This window comes from Thunnus albacares, chromosome 20 (genome assembly GCF_914725855.1).
Source record: "Thunnus albacares chromosome 20, fThuAlb1.1, whole genome shotgun sequence".
NCBI lineage: Eukaryota > Metazoa > Chordata > Actinopteri > Scombriformes > Scombridae > Thunnus > Thunnus albacares.
In genome coordinates, this window is record NC_058125.1 from 8,453,970 (window position 1) to 8,480,491 (window position 26,522).

At 41.1% G+C, this 26,522-nt stretch overlaps 1 protein-coding gene across 6 annotated transcripts in view; it reads left to right on the top strand.

Annotated features, from left to right (window-relative positions):
* snx29 (sorting nexin 29) overlaps positions 1 to 26,522 on the top strand; it is a 149,392-nt gene that overhangs the window by 32,656 nt on the left and 90,214 nt on the right. For all 6 annotated transcript variants that reach the window (XR_006399360.1, XR_006399359.1, XR_006399358.1 and 3 more), the window contains exon 14: positions 3,715 to 3,800. Coding sequence is in view for 1 of the 6 variants with exons in the window: in XM_044337314.1 (XP_044193249.1) it covers positions 3,715 to 3,800 (86 nt within the window). In the remaining 5 variants the exon portion in view is untranslated. The remainder of the gene's footprint in view (positions 1 to 3,714; positions 3,801 to 26,522) is intronic.

Below are 26,522 nucleotides of genomic sequence, written 5' to 3' on the forward strand. Positions count from 1 at the left end.
ACTGTAAACACAGCAGTGACTCATTTTCACCTTCTAAGTTGATATGGCTAATGTGTTGGCAAACAGTCGCCTATGTACACATCTAGCAGATGCAGAGCAACATTAGCATTCACATGGAGTCATGTTTCTGTTCACCTGGTGAATGTAACTCCAATATTCACTCTCCTTTTAGCTCTGTTTTGGTCTCCACTATCTCCTGAGGGAAATATGTGTCTCTTTAGTTGCTAAATGCTCCACTATGTTCACCAGCTAATTGTTAGTTTTTCACTGTCTGCTGTTTGATGTTGGGCAGGTAGTGTACAGGTGGTTTTTCAGAGGTTTCTCATAGAAAACAGTTGAGGCAGGAAACGGGGCTTGTTGCAAGCAGAATTTGTTGGCTGTAAAACCAAAACAATGAGCTGAAAGATGCTGAAAAGCTCTGTAGAGCTGATGGGAAATTCAGAATTGGGTGATAATTCTCTCTGGGTTCTTCACTACAAACAACCCCTTTCTCATTACATAGTCATTTGATCCATTGTTAAAGGGGACATTAACACACAATCTTACACACTGGTCCTTTAAAGGGGACATATCATGTTTTGTACGATTTTCAGTTATTTTTTATAATGACTTGATGTTGGATGTCTATGTTAAACATGGTCTAAAACTTGAGCTGAACGTGTGTAAAATGCCGCCTTCAAGTCAAAAGCCCAGGGCTTCAGCCTGCTCTGAACGCTTCATTTGCAATGTTAGCTCAACTTCCTCCTCGTGATGACATCAGATTGTTCGCGGATACCCACAAATGGCCGTCTGTTCCGTTGTTTGCGTTGTCCACTCATATATTTCGGATCAGATTCAATGAAGTTTCTGTTTTGAGAAAAGAATAGAAGTGAAATCCTACTACTGTTCGTTTATGTAGCCTCCAGAGCAGGAGGAAGTTTCCCAAGGGGCAGTTTCCAGAAGCTAACCAATCAGAACAGAGTGGGCTCATTGGGAGAGAGCCTTAAAGAGACAGGAGCTAAAATGGCCTGTTTCAGACAGAGGCTGAATTGAGGGGCTGCATAAAGAGCCATTATAAGATAAATAAGGAGTTTTTAAACTGTAAATCATGCAAAGATATTCCACTAGAGCCCCAGAATATAAATAGAGACGTAGTAATGTGCATGATACGTCTCCTTTAATATAAAAACATTGTGCAGCTTTAATAGTGTCTTTAAGTGAACACATGTACTGTAGTTGTGTGCTCATGGAGATTGGTGTTTCACCTTTGTAAAGATGACATAATGTTTTCTCCATGTCTATGTCTGTCAGAAACTAACTGAAAGAGACACATATAACAAACAAGCTGCAATGCCATTTGGTCATTTGCATAAGTGATGGAGGTATTAATAAGTAAAAGCTCTACATTTGCTAAAAGAACATTTTAACCTGAGCGTCACGTATCAAGGCCAGTTCACTCACATTTTGTTAAAGGCTGTAATCTGCCTGCTGGTGTAACAACAGACACGTTCTCAGTAAAATGAGCCTCGTCTGAATTATCTGTGTGTCTCCCCGAGCCGCTCCACAAGCACACACACACACTTAGAGCGAGCGGCGTGTATTAGCTATAATTTAATCAGGCTGGAACAGCGTCTGGGCAGCGGGCGGTTCTGATAACAGCAACGTGGACGGCTCCTCGGAGAGCTCGTCATGTGGATTCAGGAGGTCTCCTGGCAGGCGCCTCCTGTGATGGTGGGGAATGAGGGCTGATAAGCAGGGCACCAAAAAATCACCCGTGGAGAATGAGGGGTTGGTAGGGGTGTGGAGGGGGGGGGGTGGCGGAGGAGCAAGACAAAGACTGTTAAATTTAACTGCCAAGGGCATAAAGCCACACTCCAACTCTGATTGATTTCCTCCCCAAAGTCGATGATGTTCAGCCAGTTACGGCTTGTAAAGAGACTGCCTCTGTCTCTCACTCTGTTTCTTTATCACTGTGTGTCTGTGCGTCCTCATCCGCAGTCCAAAACACACACACACACACGCCACCACATCTCTGAGCAGGGCTTATGTAGGACTGTAGCTTAACCGGGCTCAAACTCTGACCCCATTCACACCTTGCATTAACCTGTGTATTCTACACAGACTGTGTCCTTATCTGATATGTCTGGATTACATTTACAGGTGCTATTATAAAATACACCTCTGAGATATTGAACACTGAAATCCAATTTTCCAGATTTGCTCTTGCTTGCTTGCTAAACGCTGGTCAGAAGGTGTACTGCTGCCTCTTTAATATTACATGAGTGGTAGGGCGCAGAAAAAAGACTATCATGGAGAACCTTCTTGGATACTGTAGATACATTAGACTCCTTACAGCATGTGATTTTGGTTTTGATCATTATGTCGTAGATGGGGATGTGTTTGAAGGTACTACACTTTATGACAGCTCATCCAATGCATATGCAGTATTTCCATCCATTATATTATTTCTGATATATTGTTATTTTGATCTCTCATTATTTTCTTTTTATTATTATTTATGTGATATTTGCAAAGTTCCTTGGGAACAAAATGCATAATTGAATGACAAAGCACAAGTGTAATCTTCCTGATGCCATTATAAGCTCTTGGATTCCTTTTGTCAAACTTTTGCCTTGATAGAAGTCTAGTGAGCAAAAGATTGGCTTTATAATTGAATAATCTATGTAGCCAAAAGTAGGTGGACTCCCCATCAGTACGCCCATATATGATTGCTGAACACCTCTTTCCAAAACGGGCATTAAAATGCTGCCTTAACAGCCTTCAACAACATGTTGGATCCTGGTTGTAGGGATTTGCTCCTGGTTAGACACAAGAACATTAGTGAGGTTGGGTATTGATGTTGAGTTGTGAGGCCTGGCTCACAGCGGGTGTTCCAGTTCAAGGTGCTGGTGCTGGAGGTGGAGTTGAGGTCTGGGCTCTGTGCAGGCCAGTTAAGTTCTTCCATACCAAATTCTGAAAATAATTTCTTTACGGACGTGACTTTATGTTCACATGCTTAAAAACACCTTGGCTTGCTTGCTCTTCATCCATCAATATCTTGAGTTTGGGCTAATAAATAACTTCCCAAGCTGCCTGTCAACTATTTGCTTTGCATTTAGATTCACATTCAAAAGTCAATATCTGTTTTTGTAGCTCCTATATATGTATAGTTTGAAGATACATAGCTGGATATATCTCAGTTCACCAACAGAGCTGGTTTGGATGGTCGGTTCCTCAATGCACAGTTGGTGCATTTCCACCTGAAACGTGATAATAAATTGGTGTGAGGATGATCACCGGCATGACTGCACTTCTGTCACCGCAGGTTTGAAATACGATTCAAGTCACATCTCTGTGAATATATCTGTCTGACCACCTGGAATAGATTTCAAGTGTTTTATTTTCATCGTTCCTCAGGTGACAAGAAGTCACAACAAGTTTCACACCGTCTCCCTCCACCACATGCTGTTATAAAACAGGGAAAACAACTTCCTGTCACTGGCTTGTCGCAGCTCCCAGAGTTGTTGGACAGAAAATGTGGCCTTTGTCACTTTGTGCATGTCTTGAGTGTGACAAATAAAAATCTACAGATCTAAATGCACAAATCTGCTGTAGTCTAATGAATTCCAGTAAAGATATTTAGTATTAAAATTCCTCCATATAAGGTACTGTAGTTATAGCTCCTTTATTGGTTATATGATCTGTGTGTGTGTGTGTGTGTGTGTGTTTGTGCAGGGAGAATGAGGTCCTGAAGGTCCAGTTGAAGAAGTATGTGGGGGCGGTACAGATGCTGAAGAGAGAAGGGAGCCAGGGCAATGATGGTAAGCCACACACACACAGCCACACACACACACACACACACACACACACACACTCTGAATGATTATGACCTGAAATTAGATTTCATATCTGTGTCCCAGTCCATCTATTTTGCTCTCAAACAGAAACGCTCACAGATGCACACACAGAAAAATAAGGTCATCAGTTTCCTTCACATCCCAGACCGGTTCTGATGCATTTCTCAAGGGCTCAGATGACTAACCTCCCTTTTTACGGTGTGAAGTCCTGTCAAACAGAGCGAGCATCTTTCCCCTCTATGTCTCTCACTCTGACTTATCCCTCTGTTTTTTTTTTTTTTTTTTAGTTTTTTTGTGGATTTGATAACTTTGACTTTGTTTTCCCTTTGCCTGGGGAATGTAAGCGGTGCTCTGTGTAAAGACTGGCGAGATAAGCCCCTGCTGTATCAAAGGCAAATAAAATGAACATGGCAGATTATAGAGGGCCACATAATGGCTAATTGCATTTTGGGGGATAGAAGGGAAAGAGCGGTTATCTGTGACGCCCCGAAGGGTTTATGTGTTTGTGAAGGGGTTTTTGTATGGTTTTGTGAGGCAGATAGGTAAAGAGAAATGTAGATTTTGTTATATCTAGTTAATGATGTTTTCTTTTTGGAAAGTGAAGCCATAAGAACAAGCAGGGGTGGACTTTACTATTAGGCAAGGTAGGTGACTGCCTTGGGCCCCTGACTAATAGGACCCCCAAACAGCTATAGATTTATTATGATGTTTAAATTTGAAACATATAAAATTATGTTTCTATTCTAACTTATTATACCCTGATATTATGTACAAAAGGGCCCCTAAGCACTTTTTTAAAAAATCACTGTCAATGTGAGAACCCTCCCGCGCACTAAAGATTAATGAATGAAGAGCTGCAACCCCTGCACACAACTCAACTCCTATATTGCTAAGGAGGCAGAAACTTTTGGAGATAACGTGCAATTCAGCACAACATCAAACAGTGGAACAGAGTTATCACAGTGCGCATTTCAAAAGAAAAAACAAAGGAAAAGTAAAGCAATCATTGGAAAACTCCTGAAGGTGATCTGCTTTTCTGTTGCTCCCCCTGAAACAACTAGCAGTTACTGACGTTTTTTTCCTGTTGCATCGACTCATTTGTTTGATGATGGGAGCGCCGACCCTCTTCCCCCCCAAACCCTCAGGAAAACAGACAAAGAGAATGATTATAATATAAGAAAAAAACTGCATTCAAGGAAGAAGGAGAGTTAACTAGTAGCCTATAAGAAATGAAAACTGCTTACAGGATAGAAGGAGAGAGGAGTGCAGCAACACTACAACACAATACTGCAATATAGAAATACTATATTACAAGTCAGTGTCCTGCATTTAAACTATTACTTTATTGCCTTAAGAAACATTTGAATGCTAATTTGAACATAATTTGAAGTTGGTTCTTTACTGAAGGTTTACCAGCTAAGTGTAAGCAAAGCTAAAGGTGTCTAACTAGCAAGAAGAAGACATAACATGTAAAAAACAGCCTTTGAGTTAGCGGGAGACATGTTTCTCTTCTTTGGGTTGAGATTTCCCAACACCTTGAGTTCAACCCTCCATCAAACTCCTTGTAAGATGGCAAACAAACAGACTCCCAAAATGTTCAAGAAACAAAGCGGCATTGTTCAACACTGATTGTCATATCACCCAACGAAGCTGTTATGAACAGATTATTTTACTAATTGCCCAAATAAGTTTGGCAAACCCGGGGTTTTGTTTAAAACCTGTCTGATCTTCTGACTTGTCACATTTCTTTCTTTCTTTTAATTGATGTTCTCAGATTTCAGCAATACACTTGCTAAACACAAGGTTAGTATTAACAAATGGAATAATGGCCAAATATGACAAAAAGTAGATCCAAGTTGTATCAAAATCCCTTTAACATATAACATTACTACAAGCCAATCTCCCAAATGTTTCTCCTCAATGATGTCCTTCAAGACACACGAAAAACCTCACCTCACCCAGAGACAAAAAACTTTATATCTTTTATGAATGGGATTTAGTTTTTATATATATATTTTTTTTTTCATTTTGAGTTCAAACAGTCAAATAATGTTGTCAAGTCCATTGACAACCCCCACTTGTTAGGCAGGCACAGACCCGTGCAACTTCGGCCTACAGCAGCGTCATGTTTAAAACATCACAACGGCTCCACATTTCATCTCTCCGCTTCCTGGCAATTACTGTGTTCAGCCTGTCAAACAAGGCCGCCTGGCCCGCTGACACCGGAGAGCACAGCGGGGAGGAACACTGAGGATAGGAGATGATTGGCGCAAGAAAAGAAATGATGACCCCCCGCTCCACCCCAACACACACACACACACACACATGAAATCACACATGTATTATCAGGAAATAGTCATCACCCAACCCGACTCCATAGCCTTGACAAACCTGTTGGGCCTTAATGCTTTTCTCTTGAGTTTGTAGCTTTTTCTTGTTGTTTTTTTTTTTTGCCCTTCTTGTCTTACCGCCACCCGTTATCTTTCTCCTTCTTGTTGACTTTTCATTCTCCCCTCATTTGTACCCTTTCCCTTTCCTTTTTCATCCCTCCTTCCTCCCTCTTGTCTTTCCCCTCTCCCTCCATCCTCGCTCCCCTCATCCCGACAGGCGTAGTAATTCCCTCTCCACAGCGGCGTCTAAATGATTTCATCCTCCTTCGCCTCTGTCTTCTCTTGCTAATGATGTGCCTCGTTCCATCATACTTTGATGTTGACTACCAGAGTGTGCTGGTGTGTGTGTGTGTGTGTGTGTGTGTGTTGGGAGTGGAGGAGGAGGAATAATGTGTGAGCAGTTTAGGGGAAGCAAAAATCGGAGGAAGGAAAAAAAAAAGAGAGAGAGAAGACGAGGACGAATTGATACACAAGCGCCTGTTTTTCATGTGCTGTCAGCATGCTTCCCCGTGATCAGCGCGCTGCCTCTCCTGTCTAATGATAGCGCCGCAGACGTGATCTCTCGAACGCTCCTCAGGCGCTGTCAGCCCCACTGACATCCCACAAAAGACGTTTCTCCTTTCTCTCTGTTTCAGAGAAGCGATAATTATTGTTTCCTGCGTGATGCCTTCTAATTCTGTTTGTTTGGGGGATTTCCCCCTTTCCTACTTATACTTGCATACGCGAGAATGTTGTTTGTGTTACCTTGTGTTCTTTTATATGAACGTGGATTACAAAACTGCACAGACGCGTGTGACGTACGTGCACGAACCCATTTAGGAAATCTGCCGTTATAGTCAGAGACAGGACGCACGTATACCTTACATGTCACATTAGCACAGATCCCATTTGTGCGACGTCAAAGTGAGTGGTATGTTTAAATGCTTTTAAAGAGGTGTGTGTGTGTGTGTCTTTGTGCAATTGTGTGCGTATGTCATTAAGAGAAGCCATTAGTCAAACCCCACAGGACTTGTAGTGTAACAGTGACAGTCATGTTTACTGTAAAGCAGAGTCAGATAAAGAGAAATCTCCCGGGACACACACCGAGCAGCACATGCAGAATTATCACACACACACATATATATACACACACACACACACATGCACTAGCCAGTTTTACACAGTTCCTGTGGGTCTTGAAGATTCTTAAAGGTTTGTGCAAACACAGTAAGTCTGCACATGTTACGTTTTCAACATAAATCTGTGGCCGGAAGAGCAGTAAATGTTTTTTATTCGTTATATTTGTACAGATTTTTTGCTGATCCTACTTGGAGGTCAAAGCCGCGCAATAAATCTCAAATGCTCCACAATGCACTGATGTTGATGGTGCAAGTTAAGTGTGATTTTGCTTTAAAACCATTGTCAGATATGATAAAGTCACACTCCAAAATGGTTGTGTGTGTTTGTACACCCAGCTTCATCGTATGCCCCGGCTCCCTGCATCACTCTCTAATGTAGAGGTCCCAGTGGGCTTCAAACACAGTCAGACTGGATTCAATTCAAAATGAGGTTGACATCAACAAAGTTAAGACAAGTCATTATTTATTTATGTAGCCCAATATTACAAATGTATCATTTTAATTTACAATCTATACAGCAATACAACATCATCTATTCTTAGACCCTTGATTCAAATAAGGATAATAATTCTCTTGAGAGAATTTGTGAGAAAACACCAATGCAGCCCATGATCAGAGCTGATTGGATCCGCTGTGACAAATTACTTATGCTGACCTCCAGATCCATGACTGAGGTGGCAATATACTGGCACCCCGCCCGACTCAATCTGATTGAATGTAATTCGGTTCCTGCTTGGCTCTGGAACTGACTGGACCCATGGCGACCTCAAGTCCAGTCAATGATCAGTATTTCACAACTTGAAGGAAAAACCTTTGTTGGATTTTTGTGTTGATACTGCAACAGTTTCAGAATACATTAGGATTTCTTGTATCTTTAATTTCAAATTGCAACCCTAACAAACTTGAAAGTGAGTTCTTACATTTCATCAAGCTGATGTCCAAGTAAACTTGGCAACTCTGCTCTCAGGCTCTGCTGTGTTAGGTCACTAGAAGAAGGAGAAGCTATTCTAGTGTTGACTTAAGTGAGGTGAATGTTTGAGAAACAGTAAGGGTTAAGGACAGTGTGACTTGAGATAGAGTGCTGTTGTCTGAAGTCAATTGGTGCAGTAATACAGGGTCAAGACTGGTAATAAGGTCATTGACTGGATAAAAAAAAACAGTTTTCTCAGAGAAGCAGCGCCGTCTCGCTCTCGGTGAAGCTTTGTCTCTCAGGTGATAATGCTTAAAGGCATTTCATTCTCTCTAGGGGGAAGTTTAATGTCTGGCTGGTTGACCGGCGGGTGTTTGACTGACTGCTTCACCCAGGAGAGTTAATTCTCTGGGGGGAGGGGGGGTAGTCACCAAACCTGGAGAAACGGGTTTCATCCCGCTAAGATGGCTGATTGCTGCACGCCGTCAGCTGAAATTGGCCTGCAGTGCCGTATATTAAAAAGATTGGCCTGCCAGCGGGGGGGATAGGGATCAGGAGTTATTAACCTGTTAAGTGCTGGCTGGGCATGCCGAGGAGATGGACAAAGGGTCAGAGGGCAAGTTAGTCTGGCAACATGGAACTCCATCTCTTCTATTTTCTTGTCAAGAGCTCTGTGATACCTCTATTTCCTCTCATTTTTATCTATTCATTCCATTGTTCTGTTACTTTAATACTCCTTTTTTTTGGTGTGGAAACAGACAAAATGGCAAGGCATGACCTTGAGATATGAAGACAAACTGAGAATAGATGATTTATTTGTTCTAACCATTCTTACTACTTTTTATTTGACTTGATAAAAAGTGATTTTCTCCTTTATAAGGTTCTGTATGACTTAACAGGTGGGGCATCATTTTAATTCATCCTCCTGGAGTTCACTGAAAATAACTTCTTTTCATTCAAAGATTTATGTTTCTGTACACTCTGTGTTTCCATTTCCTCAATCTTTTCCACAGTTTTTATGATTCATATTCTATGTGTAAATAAACTCCTCTGTTCGTTTTTTTTCCCCTTGTCCTTCTCACCGGTGTTTTTCCCAGCAGGATCAGACGTGTACAGTGGCAGACCCGCGCCTTGATTCATTCTGCTTTTCCCTGTCACTGCGTACGTGTTTAATTCATCCATAAATAAACCTGCTGTGGACAGGAGCTTATTCATCTGCAATAAGGAAATGGATTACACGGCCATTTAAAACCCAATAAGCTTCCCTTGCTGCGCCTTGGTCTCTCTTGCTTTTCCTCTGACAGCCAGTGGCCTAATGAGTGAATGAGAAGCATTTGTCACCGCTGCCTGCCCTGATAGGAGTGTGTAACTTATTCATTACACCCATAGATCTGCGTTTATTGTCCCTGTACGCTCTCCGTTTTGTCCTTGTTGGGCCTCGGGGAGGTCAGGCATCTGCTCTGAGGTGTCAGCAGTGTGTGTGTGTGTGTGTCCTGTTTTGTTTATATGCACAAGCTTATTGAGTATGCATCAATATGTGAAGGTGTGTGCGCACGTTAATAAAAAACTTTGTTCATATTGCTTTTTGGAGCTGATATGTCTTTGTTAAACCAATAGTATAGTGTGTGTGTGTGTGTGTGTGTGTGTTATTAGGGAGGTGGATTTTCATTACTTGTTGACTAATGAGTCGCTGGGTGTGTTCGGGGGGTTAATGTAAGAAAAGCAGGTCACAGTAGCGAGAGGGGAGCTATTACTAATAAACAAATTTGTGTAGGTATGTATTTTGTCAAGGCAAATGTGCATATGTACGCACGTTCATATACTGTATTTGTGTTAATTGCGATTGTGTGGATTAGGCCCCCCCCCTGGAGCGAGTGTTGTTTAGGCATGGTGTGTATGGACGTGTGTGTGTGTGTGTGTGAGGTCTAAATTAAACTGTGCATTAGTGGCTGTAGGTGGGTATGAAACTATTGTAACGAGTGTGTAAGTGGTTTGTGTTATAAAGTTATTTAGGCCCCAGTAGGCCGACTGTAAAAGAGCAAATGATGAGTCATTCTCTATGTGAGTTGAGCTTAATTGTGCCCACACATTCAGCCAGAGCCTCAGATCATAACAAGAGAAGCCGGGGAGCAGCTTACATTGTTTAGCCTCTCAGGTCTTAATCCAACAGATTGGGCATGTTTACCAGCTCAAAGGTGTGAGGGACTTTCATTTAATCAGCAGAGGGGGGTCTGTTTGTGTGTGTACATGACAATTACTTCAACAGACTGTTTATTTACCTGGCACGAGAGGTGACATCGCATTATGTTTGTCCCAGGTGGGGCCAGGTGGTCAACGCCCGAGTGGTTTTGCGTGCGTGCGTGTTTGTGTGTTTGCGCGTGGATTTATGCGTCTACGGCGTCATATCTCACAGGCGCTTCCATGTGGGCGCAGCAGGGGTGCGTGACAGATTTCATCACCTGGACGGATCGGTGTTAATGAACATTTTAATCATCTCGCTGAATGCCAGAGCCTGCTGGGTGTCATCACGTCCGCCTTTTTCCAAAGATAAATATGGAAGAGCACGACAGAGGAGGAGATGTACTTCAGCAAGGTGTAGATTCCCATCTGATGAACTTTTGGGCTCGCTGTAGCAACCAGATCTTGGCATTTGTTTGAGTTATTGCCATTTTGTTGAAAAAGTTGATAACCCAAATATTACCATGCTTGGTTGTCTCCACTGTGACCTGTTAAGAAAATGTGGGTTTTTTGGTTATATTTGTCTCATTTTAGATGAAGTGTTGATGTGGTAATTGTCTCGTGTTGGAGATTTGGCTCAGGTATTTTGAGATTTTGAGATTTTTTTGAAAGTTTTTTACAACCTGTTGCTTAAGTACAAAGATGTATTGTTTCATATTGTGAATTTAATGCCTGACAAATAGGTCCATGACCTAAACATTGTGTCTCTCATAAACTGGTGACAGTGTGCAAGAGTTTCCTCAGTTGTCAGTTAACAGAAGTGTGGTCACATGATAACAGGTGATCGTATATGGTAGGAAGGCCTCAAAGATGGTCTTTGGCATCAAATGCGGATTTACTCCTTGATCTTTCTCCAGCCACCTCTTGTCTTGTAGCCTATGACCTTTGACCCCAACCCAGTTGTGATGCTGCGTTCTTACTGTTTTTGTTTTGTTTTTTTTTGCTCAAGCCAGATAAACAATACTATTGAATTTTCACCTAAAAGTTATCGAATGTGTGAAATTTCAGTTAATTTTTTTTTTTTTTGCTGAACCCGTGTAAAGTGAGAAGAGGCAGAAATGCATTTTTGGTGCATTTTTTTTCTCCATATGACCACAGTATGAGACCTTGACTGATTTATCCTGCACTCCTCCTTGTTCCCTGCATTTGAATGAAAACCTGTGAGCTGCACCTTCGCCCATAAGTGTCAATTCCCCCGGAACAAGCTTCCTACTGTTGTCAGGGAATCTGTCACTGTCTCAGTTTGCAAATCCGAGTAGCTTTATAAATACATTTACTGTCTTGGAAGAGCCTGGAATATAACCTTAGAGTAAAATTACTTTAATGTCCCCCTAAAATAGCAGGAATATGTGAATCTAAGTGAAAGCTGAGATCCCTTACTTGTTTCAACTATCAAATCATCTCCAAATAGGATCAGAGGAGAGCTTACAGACGTATGGGGGGATTTTTAAGCTTTCAGGCGACTGAGGCATTGAGTGCAAAATTTAAGAGCAACACAATCTAAGGAAGACGGTTTTAATATTTGTGCTTGTTCAGTCCTCTTGAAGCTTTGTAATGGAGCGAGGCGTCCGTCTCAGAGACCGGATTAAGTCAAGAGAGAGCGGCTGCGAGTCTGCAGAGAGAGGAGGGGGAGGGGGGGGGGGGGAGCCTTCAGGTGATGCATCTGGAGATTCACCTCCTCTCTCGCCTCGGGGTGTTTTGGAATTCACACGCGCACACACACACGCACACACACGTACATATGCACACACATGCCTCCAGGCCATTACTGTACCTGGCAGTCTCTGCAAGTTCCATATTGCCGCCCGCCAACCGCACAGGTTTACGCGAGTATGTGTGTGAGTACGTAGCACTCTTAAACTAGCACACATACACAATATCCCTCTTTTTTTTTTTTTTTTTTTGAATCTCTTCCTCTGTCGCCCCCCTCCTCCTCCCCTCCTCGTCCGCCACCTTCCACCTCTATCTTGGGAGTGATTACATCTGGTCCCAGCCCGCCTGCCTTGCGGCCAGTGTAGGAACTGGTGCTGTATTAGCAGAGGCCAGGCTAGCCAGTCATTTCCTGCATGACTGCCCGCACTGATGATAACACAGCGCAGACTTACTTTAGCATGCAGCCCGGCGGGTTGGGGGCTAAACGGCCCAGGTTGCAGAGAGCAGATGTCGGGGACAGAGGGGCGACATGACGGCTGCTTGTTATACCGGCTGTTGTTTTATTCAGACACATGTTTTGTTGTGGCGACGGCGCGGTGGAGCTGTGGGCGCGTCATCACTAAGTACAGAAGGAGAGTTTGAGGTTGTTCATCTGTATTCCGGGTGCCTTGTTTAAAGGGGGGCGGTTTTTAATTACAACAGCAGCTGTATGTCGGATACCTGCGGCTGTCCTACTGATTTTCACAACCCTTCCTCAATGCACCGTGAGTAGGAGGTGGAGGCTTACAAGTACACCCTAGTAGCGACGATGTCATTGGCTCGGTTCGACCGAGGGGGATATTAATCAGAGCTGATCGGCGCACTGTGACAGCCAACCTACGTGGCGTCCCACACACGGAGCTGATAATGAAATTGTTGGAGCATCTGTCTCTGTTGTCCTTCCTCCTGTTAGTGTTGTCTTCTTATGCTAGTCATCATTTTTGGTTGGGCGTTTGAGGCATTTACAGGACAGTTCTTATATCTCATTTTGGGCTTTTTGACTATATTTTCATTCGTGACTTATCTTTAGGGCAACAGATGATAAAAGGATGCCCTTTCAATATAATAATAACTGCAGTAGTTATAACTGTTGCGTCAACATGGTGGGATTGTTCTTGTTTTGTTGGAGTATTCACATCCAAAATGATCTGTATCTGAATTTTAGATGAACTATAAATTAACTGCAGCAGATGTTTCCCAATTTTCAAAAGCAGGGTTGAATATTAGTTTGAATGTGGCAGGTAATTTTAATGTTGACTAGTTTAGACAGCTGAGATGTGTGGAATCCCCATTTATATCAAATTTGCCTTTTTTATATCCGCTATTTGTGAAGCAGGTGGAATATATATATATATATATATATATATATATATATATATATATATATATATAATATGGCCTCTGCTGTGTGATATAGTGCATTTGCTTATTTTGGCTGAATGTTAAATTTCATGAAAGTGTGAGAATGACAAGGTAGACAGCCTCTGCTTTAACACACCATGCTAAAAACATTGATAAACTAAAAATTCAGTCCGTAGAAGGGAGAATAAGATGTAATCAGGTCACGTTTAGCATGTTATTCAGTTAACAAGACTAACAGCTTTTCTACAGCTAAAGCCATTTTACGCCTTTGTTATAGCCACAGTAGAGAGATGACAGGAAACAAGGGGCGAGAGAGAGCGATGGGGAATGACACGCAACGAGGATCCACTGCTGGAATTGAACCGTGGACTTTGTGGTTATGTAGCATACGTCTTAATCAGTAGCTCGTGGGCAAGCAGTGAAGCATATTTTTCATTATATGTATGTAACTACAGTAATTATGTTTTGGGTTCCTGACTGTTTTCAAAAAGTGGGTGACCTACATTCAAAAGCTGCTGCTGCTGCTGCTGCTGCTCTGCTAATACATTGCTTTCACTGTGCAGACTGTTTAGACACTGTGAGAGTCTACAGCCATGCTAGCAACTGTGATAATGTCAGCATGCTGACATGCTCACAATGATATAGTGATACATACTGATGTTTAGCAGGTATAGTATAGCGTGTTAGCATGCTAATATTTGCTAATTAGTGCTTAATGCAAACGGGTATGGTGAGTTAGTTTTGGAGGTACTTGACCACAAACCAAATTTTGACCTGATGATGGTGAAAGTCAAGGGATCACTAAAGTTATTCATCCTGAGGGAGACATGAATGTGTCAAATTTTATGGAAATTCATCCAATAGTTGTTGAGGTATTTCACTCAAAACCACAAACTTCAAACTCATGGTAGTGCTAGAGGAACAGTCAGGTGATCACCAAAGTCATTAGAATTCATTGTCTGGGATTCATGAACGTCTGAACAAAGTTTAATGGTAATCCATTCAATAGTTGTTGAGATATTTCAGTCTGGACCAAAGCAGTGGAGAGCCATGCTGACGCTGTGGCTAAGAATGGAAGATTTTGAGTGCTTTCGGGCTCGATTGTTTGAATTCCTGATTGTTGTGTTGCATTTTACTGGAGGGCAGCAGTCCCTGCAAACGTGAAGGGAGATAATTGTACATTGATGTAACTTATGATTAGAATTGATTGGTGTGGTGGCAGGAACAAGGAAAATAATGCAGGTTTGAAAACTAATAATTTATTTTATCCTCCTGGTCTTATCCAGAGTCGCTTTCAGTGAGTACTGTCCTTTCATCAGCGAGATTACAAGCAGACAGTACGAGGACTGGAAAGGTCAAAGTCAGAATGACATGTAAGAGCGCTAAGGAAATGGCAGAAAATAGAAGCTACACAGAGAAACATATTTCCAATTTATTCAGCTCACCGGCATTCCTGTTATGATACCGTAATAATAAGAATAATAATGACAATAAATTTAGTACGGTGCCTTTCAAGGGACCAAAGGATGCTGATCAACACAAAAGAATAATTCTTCTTGTCTAGTTTCAGATTTAGTCTCCAAATATGTAGGAGTAATCTGTTTTGAGTGATATGTCTCGGCTTGATTATGAGTTTTATTTTTCTTTTTTGAAGCACTGCTGGGATTTGGATATGAATATTTAGAGTCTTACACAGATAACTATCCATGCTCGTTTGGAGCCTTTTCATTTGGAACCCCATGGAGCCTTTGAGAAGCCGCAGCAACTCTCCCCTGAATATGTGCCACCAGCAAACCAGCAAATCTCTATCTGTTTATCGCTGCCTCATAGCACATTTCACCCCCTCCTCCCCTCGTTCTGAATTACCGGTTCCTCTTCCTCTAAACCCCCGCCCCCCCCCCTTCATGTATGTGTGTACAAGCGTGTGTTTGACTAATGTCTAAGTGTTTATCTTGTTAATGTGCTATGTGATAACAGCCCAGCTCTATAAACAACTTAATCCTGCTTCTTATGTGCCAGGGAGCACCGCTCTCTGCTCCTTCAAAGACCTCAAGGCTTAAGGGTATAGCTGCAGGTGAGTGGGGGTAGGTGTGCATATATATATATATAAATATATATATATGTGTGTGTATGTGTGTGTGAGAGGCTGGTGGAGTGGTGAAAGTAAAGGAAGATAAAGTAGGTAAGAGGGTAACAGTAGGTGTGTGCAGAGGAGGATGAGAAGCACAGATTGAGATGAAAGTAGCAGTCAAAGAATTTTGACTTCAGTAGCAACTTGAAAACTTAAAGTCAAACTAAAATTAAAATTCATTTTTGCCAAGAAATCAGTATATATCATCTTGTTTGTTTTGACTTGTGTACTTCAATTTTGTGATAATTACAAAATTGTAATTATCACAGGCCTATCATCATAGAGCTGCAACTGATTATTTTCATTATTGATCGCTTGATCTATAAATCATCAGAAAACTAAAAAATTCCCATCACAATGTGCTAGAACACAAGATGACGTCATCAGATGTCTTTTTGATCGACCAAAAATCCGAAACCCCAAAATATTTCACTTACTATGATGTAAGACCAAGAAAAACAGCAAATTTTCACATTTTAAAACCTAGAAACATCAAATGTTTGGCATTTTGGCTGGAAAACGATTAATCGATTATCAAGATAGTTGCCGATTAATTTTCTTTCGATAGACTCATTGATTAATGGACTAATCATTGCAGCTCTAATTATCACAAAGAAGAAATTAAACTATTAGTTATTTTTCTGCAGTGACAGTGCCCCCGACGTTAATTTGTGTTTTCCAGGGGCGTGAATATTTGGTACCAACTGACACACTAACCGTTAACAGTTAACTAACTGTTGTTAACTGTTTGAAGACACTCTGTATGTTAGTTACTCCACGTTGTGATTCACCACTGTGTAACATACAGAGTGTTGAGGTTAGGACCACTTGTTGCTGTGAGTTTTGACAGTCTCGTCGTTTGCCGTCATCACCACGTTGACAGAGAGTCTCCTAGCAACCCTGGCTCTCAGATGCCAGACAACTGCTGCCATGGACAATAACCACAGTATTAGTTTTATATTTCCTTACAAAAAGTGGAGGAGAATTCAAATTTCAGTTCAATGTCACAACCGAAACAGCATGTTATCAGACTTCAGAGAACATAAATTCAGTTAAAGACTTGATGGACTGTTTGATGAGTATTGTAGACTAGAACTGTAGATCTGCAATTTTTATAAATATAATTTGAGTTTTTCATCTAAACAGGTACGCTTTTACTCAGCATGAAATTTTCAGCTTGCAGAACACGTTTCGTGAAAGACTCAAAAGTACGTAAAATTAAATATTGAATTCAATCTTTTCCAACGGCATCAAAGTAGTATTGACATTCACAACCTGTCTTGAGGATACAAGACGGAGGAGGGTACAGGGCGGAGAGGGATTAGTGGAGATGGAAAGTGGACTGAGCGAGTAGGAAAGCGGGATGCTGCAGTGCTTGTTATCCTAACAACTTCCTGACATCCTTCTCATCATCACTCCAGAAGGCTCTTTTGTATTAGTCGAAAACCCGCACTGAGGATAAGGAGAGCTCTGTAAAGGCCTTTGCGGTGCCTCTTCTCATTCCTTCTTCCTCCTCTGGGGACAGGACACTGGCTTTACCTGTTTATCCAACCATATGTACCACCTCACACTCAGAATACTGATGAAGAAGTGAAAGTCTGCCAAGCAGGGTATTCTGCAGCAGCGCGGAGGAGATGAGTCATTTGTCAAAGGAGGACATCAATTACTTAATTGATGTCCTCCTTTGACACTGACATGCATCAAGGGTAATCAGATTTTAATTTGTGAGCTCAAGAATGAATAAGAACCCAGGTGTAAATACATCCAAGATGCATTGAAATATCAGGTTATTTGCAGCACCTGCAGCAAAAAACTGTTGGGATACAAGTGAGTGAAACATGCAGTGGATTTGACATGTGTGATGTAAGAAGTCAATGGTACATCTGTAAGAGTCAAAGCCAACACTGACATATGATTCATCTGAGCTGCTATAATCAGTTTATAAATCTGAATAGATTCTCCGCTGAGAGCACTCATGGCCCCGTGGATGTGATTGAAATAAATATAATTTCTGATTTGGTCCATGTCTGATTATGATATTAGTTCAGATGGACGGGTTTAGAGACGAGGGTTTTGAGATTAACTTGATCCCCAGTTTGTCTCTAGCATGACAATTAGGTCCACATATTTTTGGATTTTAGTATTCAAAATTAAATTACAATATTTGCTTCCACAATCTTGCTCAGCGATCTTCATCTTACATCATCTGTGTTAAAATCCACATGCATACAAATGCAGTCGTTTTCTAGTGTTATAATGTTATTACAGATGTTGTTATGAGATTGATTGAAATATCTCTAAAAAATGGAAATAAGGAAAGAAGTGGAAGAGCTTAACTTGGCACAGATATTCAAATTGTGTACACTCAAAAAAGTGAAAGTGCTTTAGTGAAACCTCTGGGGTTCCAGGCTTTGAAACTCGCTGAGGGTTCTCTGACAAACACTTCAATCAAAAGCTTCATGAACCCTGATGACACCGCACATCCATTAGTCTCTAATGCTGCCAGCCTCTTGAAGGGATCTTAGAAAAGACTTTTAAAGGAATAGTTTGACATTTTGGGAATACATACATACATCTTTTGTCAAGCGTTAGATAAGAAGATCGATACCACTTTCATATCTGTACACTAAATATAAAGCTAGAACCATAAGCTGGTTAGCTTAGCTTAGCATAAAGACTGGAAGTAGGGGAAAGTAGTAGACTAACTGTACTACATGTTTTTCCTGCCAAAAAAGGTTCCAGACTGACACTAATGACACTAACCATAACCCAGCATAATGCAGCAAAGAAGAAGACTGCAACCTAGTAAACATGCATGTAAACAATGTTGCTTTCAAATTGTTTTTTATGAGGAAGGAAATGGATTTGACACAAACAACCGAGGTACAAATACCGTAACTGTACTGTAACTTTTCACGAGTCACATATGAATGTTAAACAAATTTCCTACTGATTTCCAGCAGAAATTTGAAGATGTGTTTGTCTGTCAAGCGTTCTCACTTGCTACAATGTTTGTCTAGACAACAATCGTTCCCTGGATGTCCTCAATACAAAAGAAAGTGTTAAAAGTCTCTTTGCTCTAACTTGTTTTAGTTCTTTTAGTCCCTTGTATATGAGTTTTACTTTCACAGTTTAACACTACATCAGATGTAGACACTTTGGGTTCATTAATGTGAAATGTTGACTGAATTCAAAACCAAAACCTTCATTATGGTGTTATCCTCTACAGTACATGCCCCCTGCTAGTCACTGTTTCCTCTCAAATTGGGAAACTCTGTCGCTCTGATTAAAATGAGTCCTCAGAATTAGCATGTCCCCTGCACTCAGTATACATGCAAAACCCCTTGGCATCTTTTATCTTAGAATGAGAACAAAACTGCTGAAGATTAAAAAAAAAAAAAGAACTTTCTACAACATAATGAAGATAACTCACTTGGAGGGAATTCACTTAGTGAGAACAGATTTTTTTTTTTTCCTTCAGAGCATTTTTCGGACTTTCTCCGTCAGTGAATCCCACTGTGCTATAGCTAACTCAAAGAAATACTTGTTTTGTTAAAGTCCTTTGGAGTCTGGATCAAAAGCATTTTCATAGCAACTCAATCTATGATTGAAATATTAAATACTGGCACCGAGCCTCATGCAATCTCTTTCTCTCTCTCTCATCTTCACTCTCTCACGTTTATTCTCTTCCTCACAGCCTCTCTTGTTGCATTAATAATCTATGCTAATGCGGAGCGGATGTGGAAATATAAATAAGTCGCTGTATCTATATTTGATCATCTTCCGGACCTTTGACCACCCATGGAAAGCAGCTGTAGAGTAGCAGCTGATGTCGGCTTGTCTTTGGAGCCGCTGCCATGACTGAGCTGTTGTCACAGTCACAATAATAAAGTAAGTCGAAAGGGGGAAAAAAAAGAAACACAAGTGTACACTTTAGAGTGTTTTTGCTTCATTCCTCATCCCTTTCATTCTCTGCATATGTGAAAAGCTTCTAAAGTGATGCTTTTTTTCTTTGTTGTGTAAATATGAATATGAAAAGAAGTGTCAGGATGTTTTGGAGGAAGCTGTTGACATCAGAGAAGTTGAAGACTACTTCCTGGAAGTTCGCTACTTAATGATTGTGAGTATGTTTTGCATATGTCAGGAACGTAATGCACATCCCTTGCATCAACACAACAGCAGCAGGGGTCATCTCGCTGTTTGAACCGCTCGCAGGCTCGGATGTCGGTTTCTTCCTCGTGTTTTCTGGAGGACTACACCGCTGATTAAGCTAGACAAAGAAAAATCTTGGGTGTCTGCAGATAAGTTGGCATGATTAAAGGCCACCTAATAAACTTTGACAAGTTTTGCTGTCAGAGCTTATTAGCTACAGCGCACTGAGCCGCTTTGTGGTTATGAATGAGGCAGGCTCATGACTCACACACAAGGTGAAGTTGAAGAGTTTACAAAAACAAAATCTTAACACGGCACAGTTGTTTTCAAGAGCAGTGAGTGAGGAGCAGCTGGTGCTGATTGAAAGTTGCTCTCACCTCCAGTGATTAGCGATGCCCGAACTTCAGTGTGTAATAGCAGCCTCATCTCCTGCGTAATTGGCTCTGGTATTGATTAAATAACGTATGCAGTCGGTAATGTTTGTTTAGGAACTCAGGAAGTGGAACTTCTTTGGTTCAGGTGTTAAACGTCCTCTCGTCCGTGGCGGTGTGGTGTGAATGGCAGCTGTATGATTAAAGAAAATATGCATATGCTTAAGATATTCTCTCCTCTGTTTGATATCAGCAATTTGTAATACTTAACACATTCTGGGAGTGTTTTTTGTAATGACATGTTGTTGTTTATTTTACTTGCTTTGCTCGACATGCCTCGCTGAGTGATTTACCCGAATGGATTTTGACATTTAGATAACATTTCTGATCTTGTTTCAGATTCATGTAAAACTGCAGGTTTTACTACCAACTTTCAACTTTCTATTCAAGTCATTGTCAGGTCATATGGAATAAGTGACTCGTGTGATCATTCAGCTGTTTGCTCTATGTGTAGGTGAAGAGAACGATACCATATGGGCAAGATCATGTGAGCTCCTTTACATCAGGAGAAAATGAAACTAGCACCCAGCGCTGGACGACATGACAACAGATATGTGCAGATTAGATCACATACAATAATACAATTTTGCTGAAATCTGATAAATGATCGTATTAATTACGACATAATAGATATGATATGATAATATATATGATAATATATTTAAATCATCGTCCAGCTCTAGCTTCAGCTCCTCTGGTTGAATATGCAACATTTCTTAGGGCCTGTGTTGTATTCTGGCGTTCTGAGTCTACACATGAAGAGAAACTGGCATGTTTGAGGCAAAATGGCAACTCTGACACCAAATCAGTTGATACTTCCGACTGCTGAAATACTACCAAACATCATTTCAAATACGGTTTGTTTCAAAAGCCCATCTAGGGATGGGTATTGCAAACTAGCTTAGGCTATAAATGCTGTGGTATGTGGCATAAGATCATGCTATATACTTGTGTCTATACAACATTTACTTGATTTAGATGAGGGCTTTGGCTTGAATTATTTTGTTACCTCACAGCAGAAGAAGGGAATAAGAATAATTTTGACCAATAAAATAGATGTCTTCTGTCTTGACTCCAGAACTCTAGAGATAAAGTCAATTTCAAGTGTAGTAAAGAGAATATTTACTGTATGTCTGTATATAATACTTTCCATCAGTGACCTGCAGTTAAAGTGCATTGTTGTTTTGTTCCGTAGATGCTCCAGTTATCTTCACTGTCACCAGCAGGCCAGTATCTCGTACCCATAGATGGCAGTGTGCCCATGAGTCTCCAGCATGGCGTCTGTGTGTCTACTGGTCTGTAATGGTGCGAGGAGAAGCAGACGACCACTGACAGGCCTCCGTAATGTAGATTTACAGTAATGGCCTGCAAGGAAATGAGATGTACACTGTTAAATAGTTTGGAAAGACATCTTGCTCCGCTCTGCCGTGCGCTGACCTCGCTCTCCGAGCCGGCGAAACAGATCATTGATTTGATAAAGGCTTTGACTAATGATGCTAGTGGAGAGAGAGGACAAAGAGCCAAAAAAAGCTGTCACAGTCTGTCTTTTTCATCTCTGCTCTTTTTTTCGAGACACGGGATGAAGTGATCTGAACCTGTTGAGAAGGCCGCGGCGGCAGTGAGGTTGTACATTAATGAGCGCCAGTTTGACACATGCTCACACTCTGTCCACCTCTTTCATCCTTCTACCTGGGGACTCAATGTGCTCGGATGATGGTGATGATGAAGTAGAAAATTTCATTAAAGTTAAAGCTGCTATAGTGATTTGAATAGCAAGAATAGATAAAATGACCGTGTGATGTGAAAGGGGTCGCTCATAGTGATGAACCTACAGAGAATTATCACCAAACTCAACATAAGCTCTGATAAAACCACCACCAACCACCTGCCCAGGAAGTTAACAACTAGTTGGTGAACATAGTAGAGCATTTAGCAGCTAAGAGCCAAATATTTTAGCTAAAATGAGTGTGAATTGGATTTACATTTGTCAGGTGGGCACAAACAGGTTTCTAAATGACCGCTAATGTTGCACAGTCTCTTCTAGACGTGTAAATAAGCAACGGTGTGCTAACAAGTTTGCTATATTAACTTTATAAAGTGATAATATGTCAATATTGCGTTTACAGCTTGTTTCCACTGCCCCCAAGTGGCCAAAAATTGAAGTTAAACCTGCGTTAGTTATTCATAAACACGACAGCATGTCATTTTCTGCTTCTCTTTGGCAGTGATCATGTTATATTTTGAGCTGTTAATATTTCATCCTTTTTAGCACACAAGACCTGTGTCTGGCAACCTTTCGATGGGTCACTGGAGACTGGATCATAAAAAAAACCCAGATCAGATTATGTATTAGCATGTGTGTGTGTGTGTGTCCTCTCCTGGACTGGATGTGTTGATTTGTATTTCTGAAGTGAGCACTACCCTGGCTCTCTCCTCTTTTCTTCTTTCTTTTTTTTTTCTCATATCAGCATGTGTGAGACAAAGAAAGAGAGAGAGAGTGATCATGACACTGCCTTCACACTCGTAATAGCCCACTGATAGCATCAAAATCAAAGACTCTGCCGATCCTGATATCAACCTCTGTCCTTTTGCTCTCTCTCTCTCTCTCTGTCTTTCTTTCTGCGCCCTCCCATTTTTTTCCATTATCTCTCGTTCTTGGTCTAATTCTAAGTCTTTCATATCTCCCTCTGTCTCTCTGTCTTTCTGTCACTCTCAGTAGGCTCCCTCTGTCACCATTCCTCTGGCTTTCCCTCAGCTCTAAAATAGGAAATGTCTAAATTACACTTGCTAATAGGTTGCAGCAGCACAGTCTTCCCTCCCCCCTCTCTCCCTCTCTCTGTCTTCCTCTTTTTAATTTAGTGTTCGGGACAGAACACATTTCATGTGATACTAAATGAAAGGATTGTTCTTATCAACTCATGAAAGAAGAAACTCCTCTCCTCTCTCCTCTCCTCTGTCCTCCAGATGGGAACATCAATTCTTAATGCTCATTCTGCCACGCTGGTACCCGTCTCCCCCTCGGGCGTACAAAACCAGCACAGGGCACCGTCTCTAAGACTCAGTATCTCGCTTCGCTGTTCTCAAACACCTACAAGAAGATCTAGTCTTCTCTTTTTTGAATAAACACTCCTGAGACACCTGAACCAAATCCTCATTAAAAGTATTCCATGCAGCAGTAACACATCAACAGATCATAACAGATTCATTTTACGTATTAGAATGACTGCTCTCAATAAATGAGACCCTCATGCAAGAACCACTTGTACGAACAGATTTGTTCTTAAGATGCACGTATGAGTGATTTAAGAACATTTGTGGCATTCATCAATTTTCTCGTACTTAGACTTCATATTTTTCTAATTGTTTCAGGTCTCCTACTGTCACTCCTGAATTTGTTATGTGTTTGTATTCTGATTTCTGACAGCAGGACTTGAAGCTGCGCAATGTTTTTACTCTTTAAGAACTTTTTGTGAATGAAACTCGCCCACAAACATAGCGCAACATGGAGCCTCATATGGCCAATTTAGGGCTGTGGATTATGATCACATCTCACGAATGTGCACCTCCTCATGAACAGGTGGCATTCATTAGGCTGAAACGCGCAATTTACGACAGTTTTTTTCAGGCCGTTCGGAGAGTTTTTTGAATCCGACTTGGAACACTTGTACGAGCAAACCTCACAGAGAAAAGTAAGAGATGTTTAGGAGGAAAATACGAAAATGTTCCTGCATGACGCCCAGTGACTGAGAAGACTGGCAGCCTGTTTGGCCTCTAGTGTGTATTTATGCTGATGGCTCTGATTTTGTTGGAGCTTAGCTTCATTGCAGAGTGAGAGAGAAGGCGGAGAGGATTATTTTATGACACAAAAATAAAAAGGACAGTTTGTCCAGAACAAATGGTTGTTCACAAAGGCAGATAGTAACAGGAGGAACAGAAAAGTCAGATCTGACATGTTTGTTTTGAAATAGTCTGAAGGAAAAAAATTAAAGCTCTGACTAATGTTTATTTTCAGTGAAGAACACCTCAACTCCAAGTGAAAATGTTGTTTTTGCTGACCTCTAGTGGTTTGATGCATCAGCTTACTGCAATGTGTACTCATGGGTGTGTCGATACACTGTGACATCACTGCTGGTTACAGATGCAACACTTCTGACCACACCCACACCCATAAAGATGAATTAATCAGTTTGGTTTTAGATGAACTGGTGAATTACTTAGTCTTCAAAATGTCCACTAATATCTGGACCTCTAATTAATGATCATGTCTGACCAACAGTCAAAAACACACTAAAAAACCCCCAAAACTAAACAATGGAATTGAGTTCATGAAATGAAATAAAACTGAGAAATACAGCAAATCATCACATATGAGATGTAGCCAAGAAATCTTAAGTATTTTCACTTGATGCATAACTGAAATGGTTAATCAGTTGTGAACGGTCATTAATTTATTTTCTGTAGATCAACTAATCCATTAATGAACTCACTACTGATAGTACCTAACACAATAATAAAAATACAAAACAACAAACTACTTTGACAAACAATTTAAAGTCATTTTTCAAGCAAAAATGCCAAAATTTCTCTGGTTTCAACTTCAAAATGTGAATATTTGCTGGTTTTCTTTGTCTTCCATGACAGTGAACTGAATATCTGGACTATTGGTTGGACGAAACATGACATTTTGACTTAAACTCCAGGGCATTGTATAGAACATTTTAGTTGTAGCTCTACTACCAATATAACACAGCTGGCTAGTCATGTCTCTCCTTGCTACATTATTCATTATTTTCCACCAACAATCTTTTGGTCCCACAAATGTAGTTTTAGTGTATTTTCTGTCAAACCAGCAGTGGAGTCAGTGGAATGCAGTAGATGCTGTTACCTCAATGTATGTTTGGGTGGCGATCCATGGTAGACAGGGTGGCGAGATGTGCTCATTTATTATTACAGTATGGCTTCATGTTGCCTTTTAAGTGCGCGAAAAACTCGGCAGTACTACACCTGTAAATGTCAAGGCCAGATGTTTCCTGGTTACAGTTTTTCCTGTCATGGTGATGTGTAGCTTTTATATGCATTTTATATCCATTTTCTTCTGTCTACACAGTGACTTTTGATCTAGTTTTGTCAGAAATTAGGCGAATCACATACATGCTTTTATTCTGAGAGTTAAGTGGCTGCTCTGCCCAGAAGTCAACGTATTCATTCCTTTTCCATCCTACAAGTGTTTTAACCTTTATTTCACCAGGGGTGGCTGACTGAGCAGACTGATTTTTTTCATAAGCAACATACTAAAGCTCACATGATGATTCAGGGCACTTCGTCAGTACTTTCTGAGAGGCGAGATTGCCCCTCATTAACTTTTTCCACCCACCATTTTTCCATTTTGTTCTGAATTCAAACCCTCAAATCCCCAAATTCCTGAAGCTACATTTGTAGGCTTCTTAACGAGTCTCTGAGCTGCTTCCTGTACCTGCTATCTAATTGTGGTCTAGAGGTTTTGCTGCTGAGGCGTTACATAATGTAGGTTGTTAATAATTTGACCCCTTTAGCAATCAGTGTTAAATGGTAGTTGGTCAGTGGGCGGCTCATGCTTTAACTGCTGCCTAAACAGAGAGCCGCAGCAAAACGAATGGTCTGTGTGATTAACTTGGATGTTAGCAGCGCAGTTGCCCTTTAACAGCACAGCGACTATTAACACAATAACCAAAAAGCTATTAGATTGACTTTCCAAAATGGCAGTTAATTAGTGTAGCAATGCTTCTCTGCTGTATGCATGGTGGGAAAGGTGAGAGATACTTAGAGAGGGAAAGACAGTGCTGGCACACTGCGTGATGTTGCAGCTGCTGAACACTAACGAGAAAAGCTGCTTCACTTTTAAGTGACGAGAGGAGAATGAAGCGCCGGGCGGCTGCTGACGTCACCGGCGGTTTTTTCGTAGCCTTGGGAGTCAGGAAACCAGCTGTTCTGATGTCATGGGGAACCAGACGTCGGATTACAGCTTTTCACTAAATCATCCTTTTTATACCCACCAACTAGATTTATCACCTCTTGCTGTCTTTCGCTGGCATCGCTAACACTGCTGGAGGAGATTTGCACGTCTAATCTCACCCATTAAATTTTGTTGTCACAATTTTGTATGGTTTTACAGACATTGCTAGTCCTTTTTTCACACTTAAGAGCTGTATCGACTGAAACCTAATTTATTCAGGGACTAGACTTTCTTTGATCTACAGTATGGCTGTCCAGCCACACATTACAA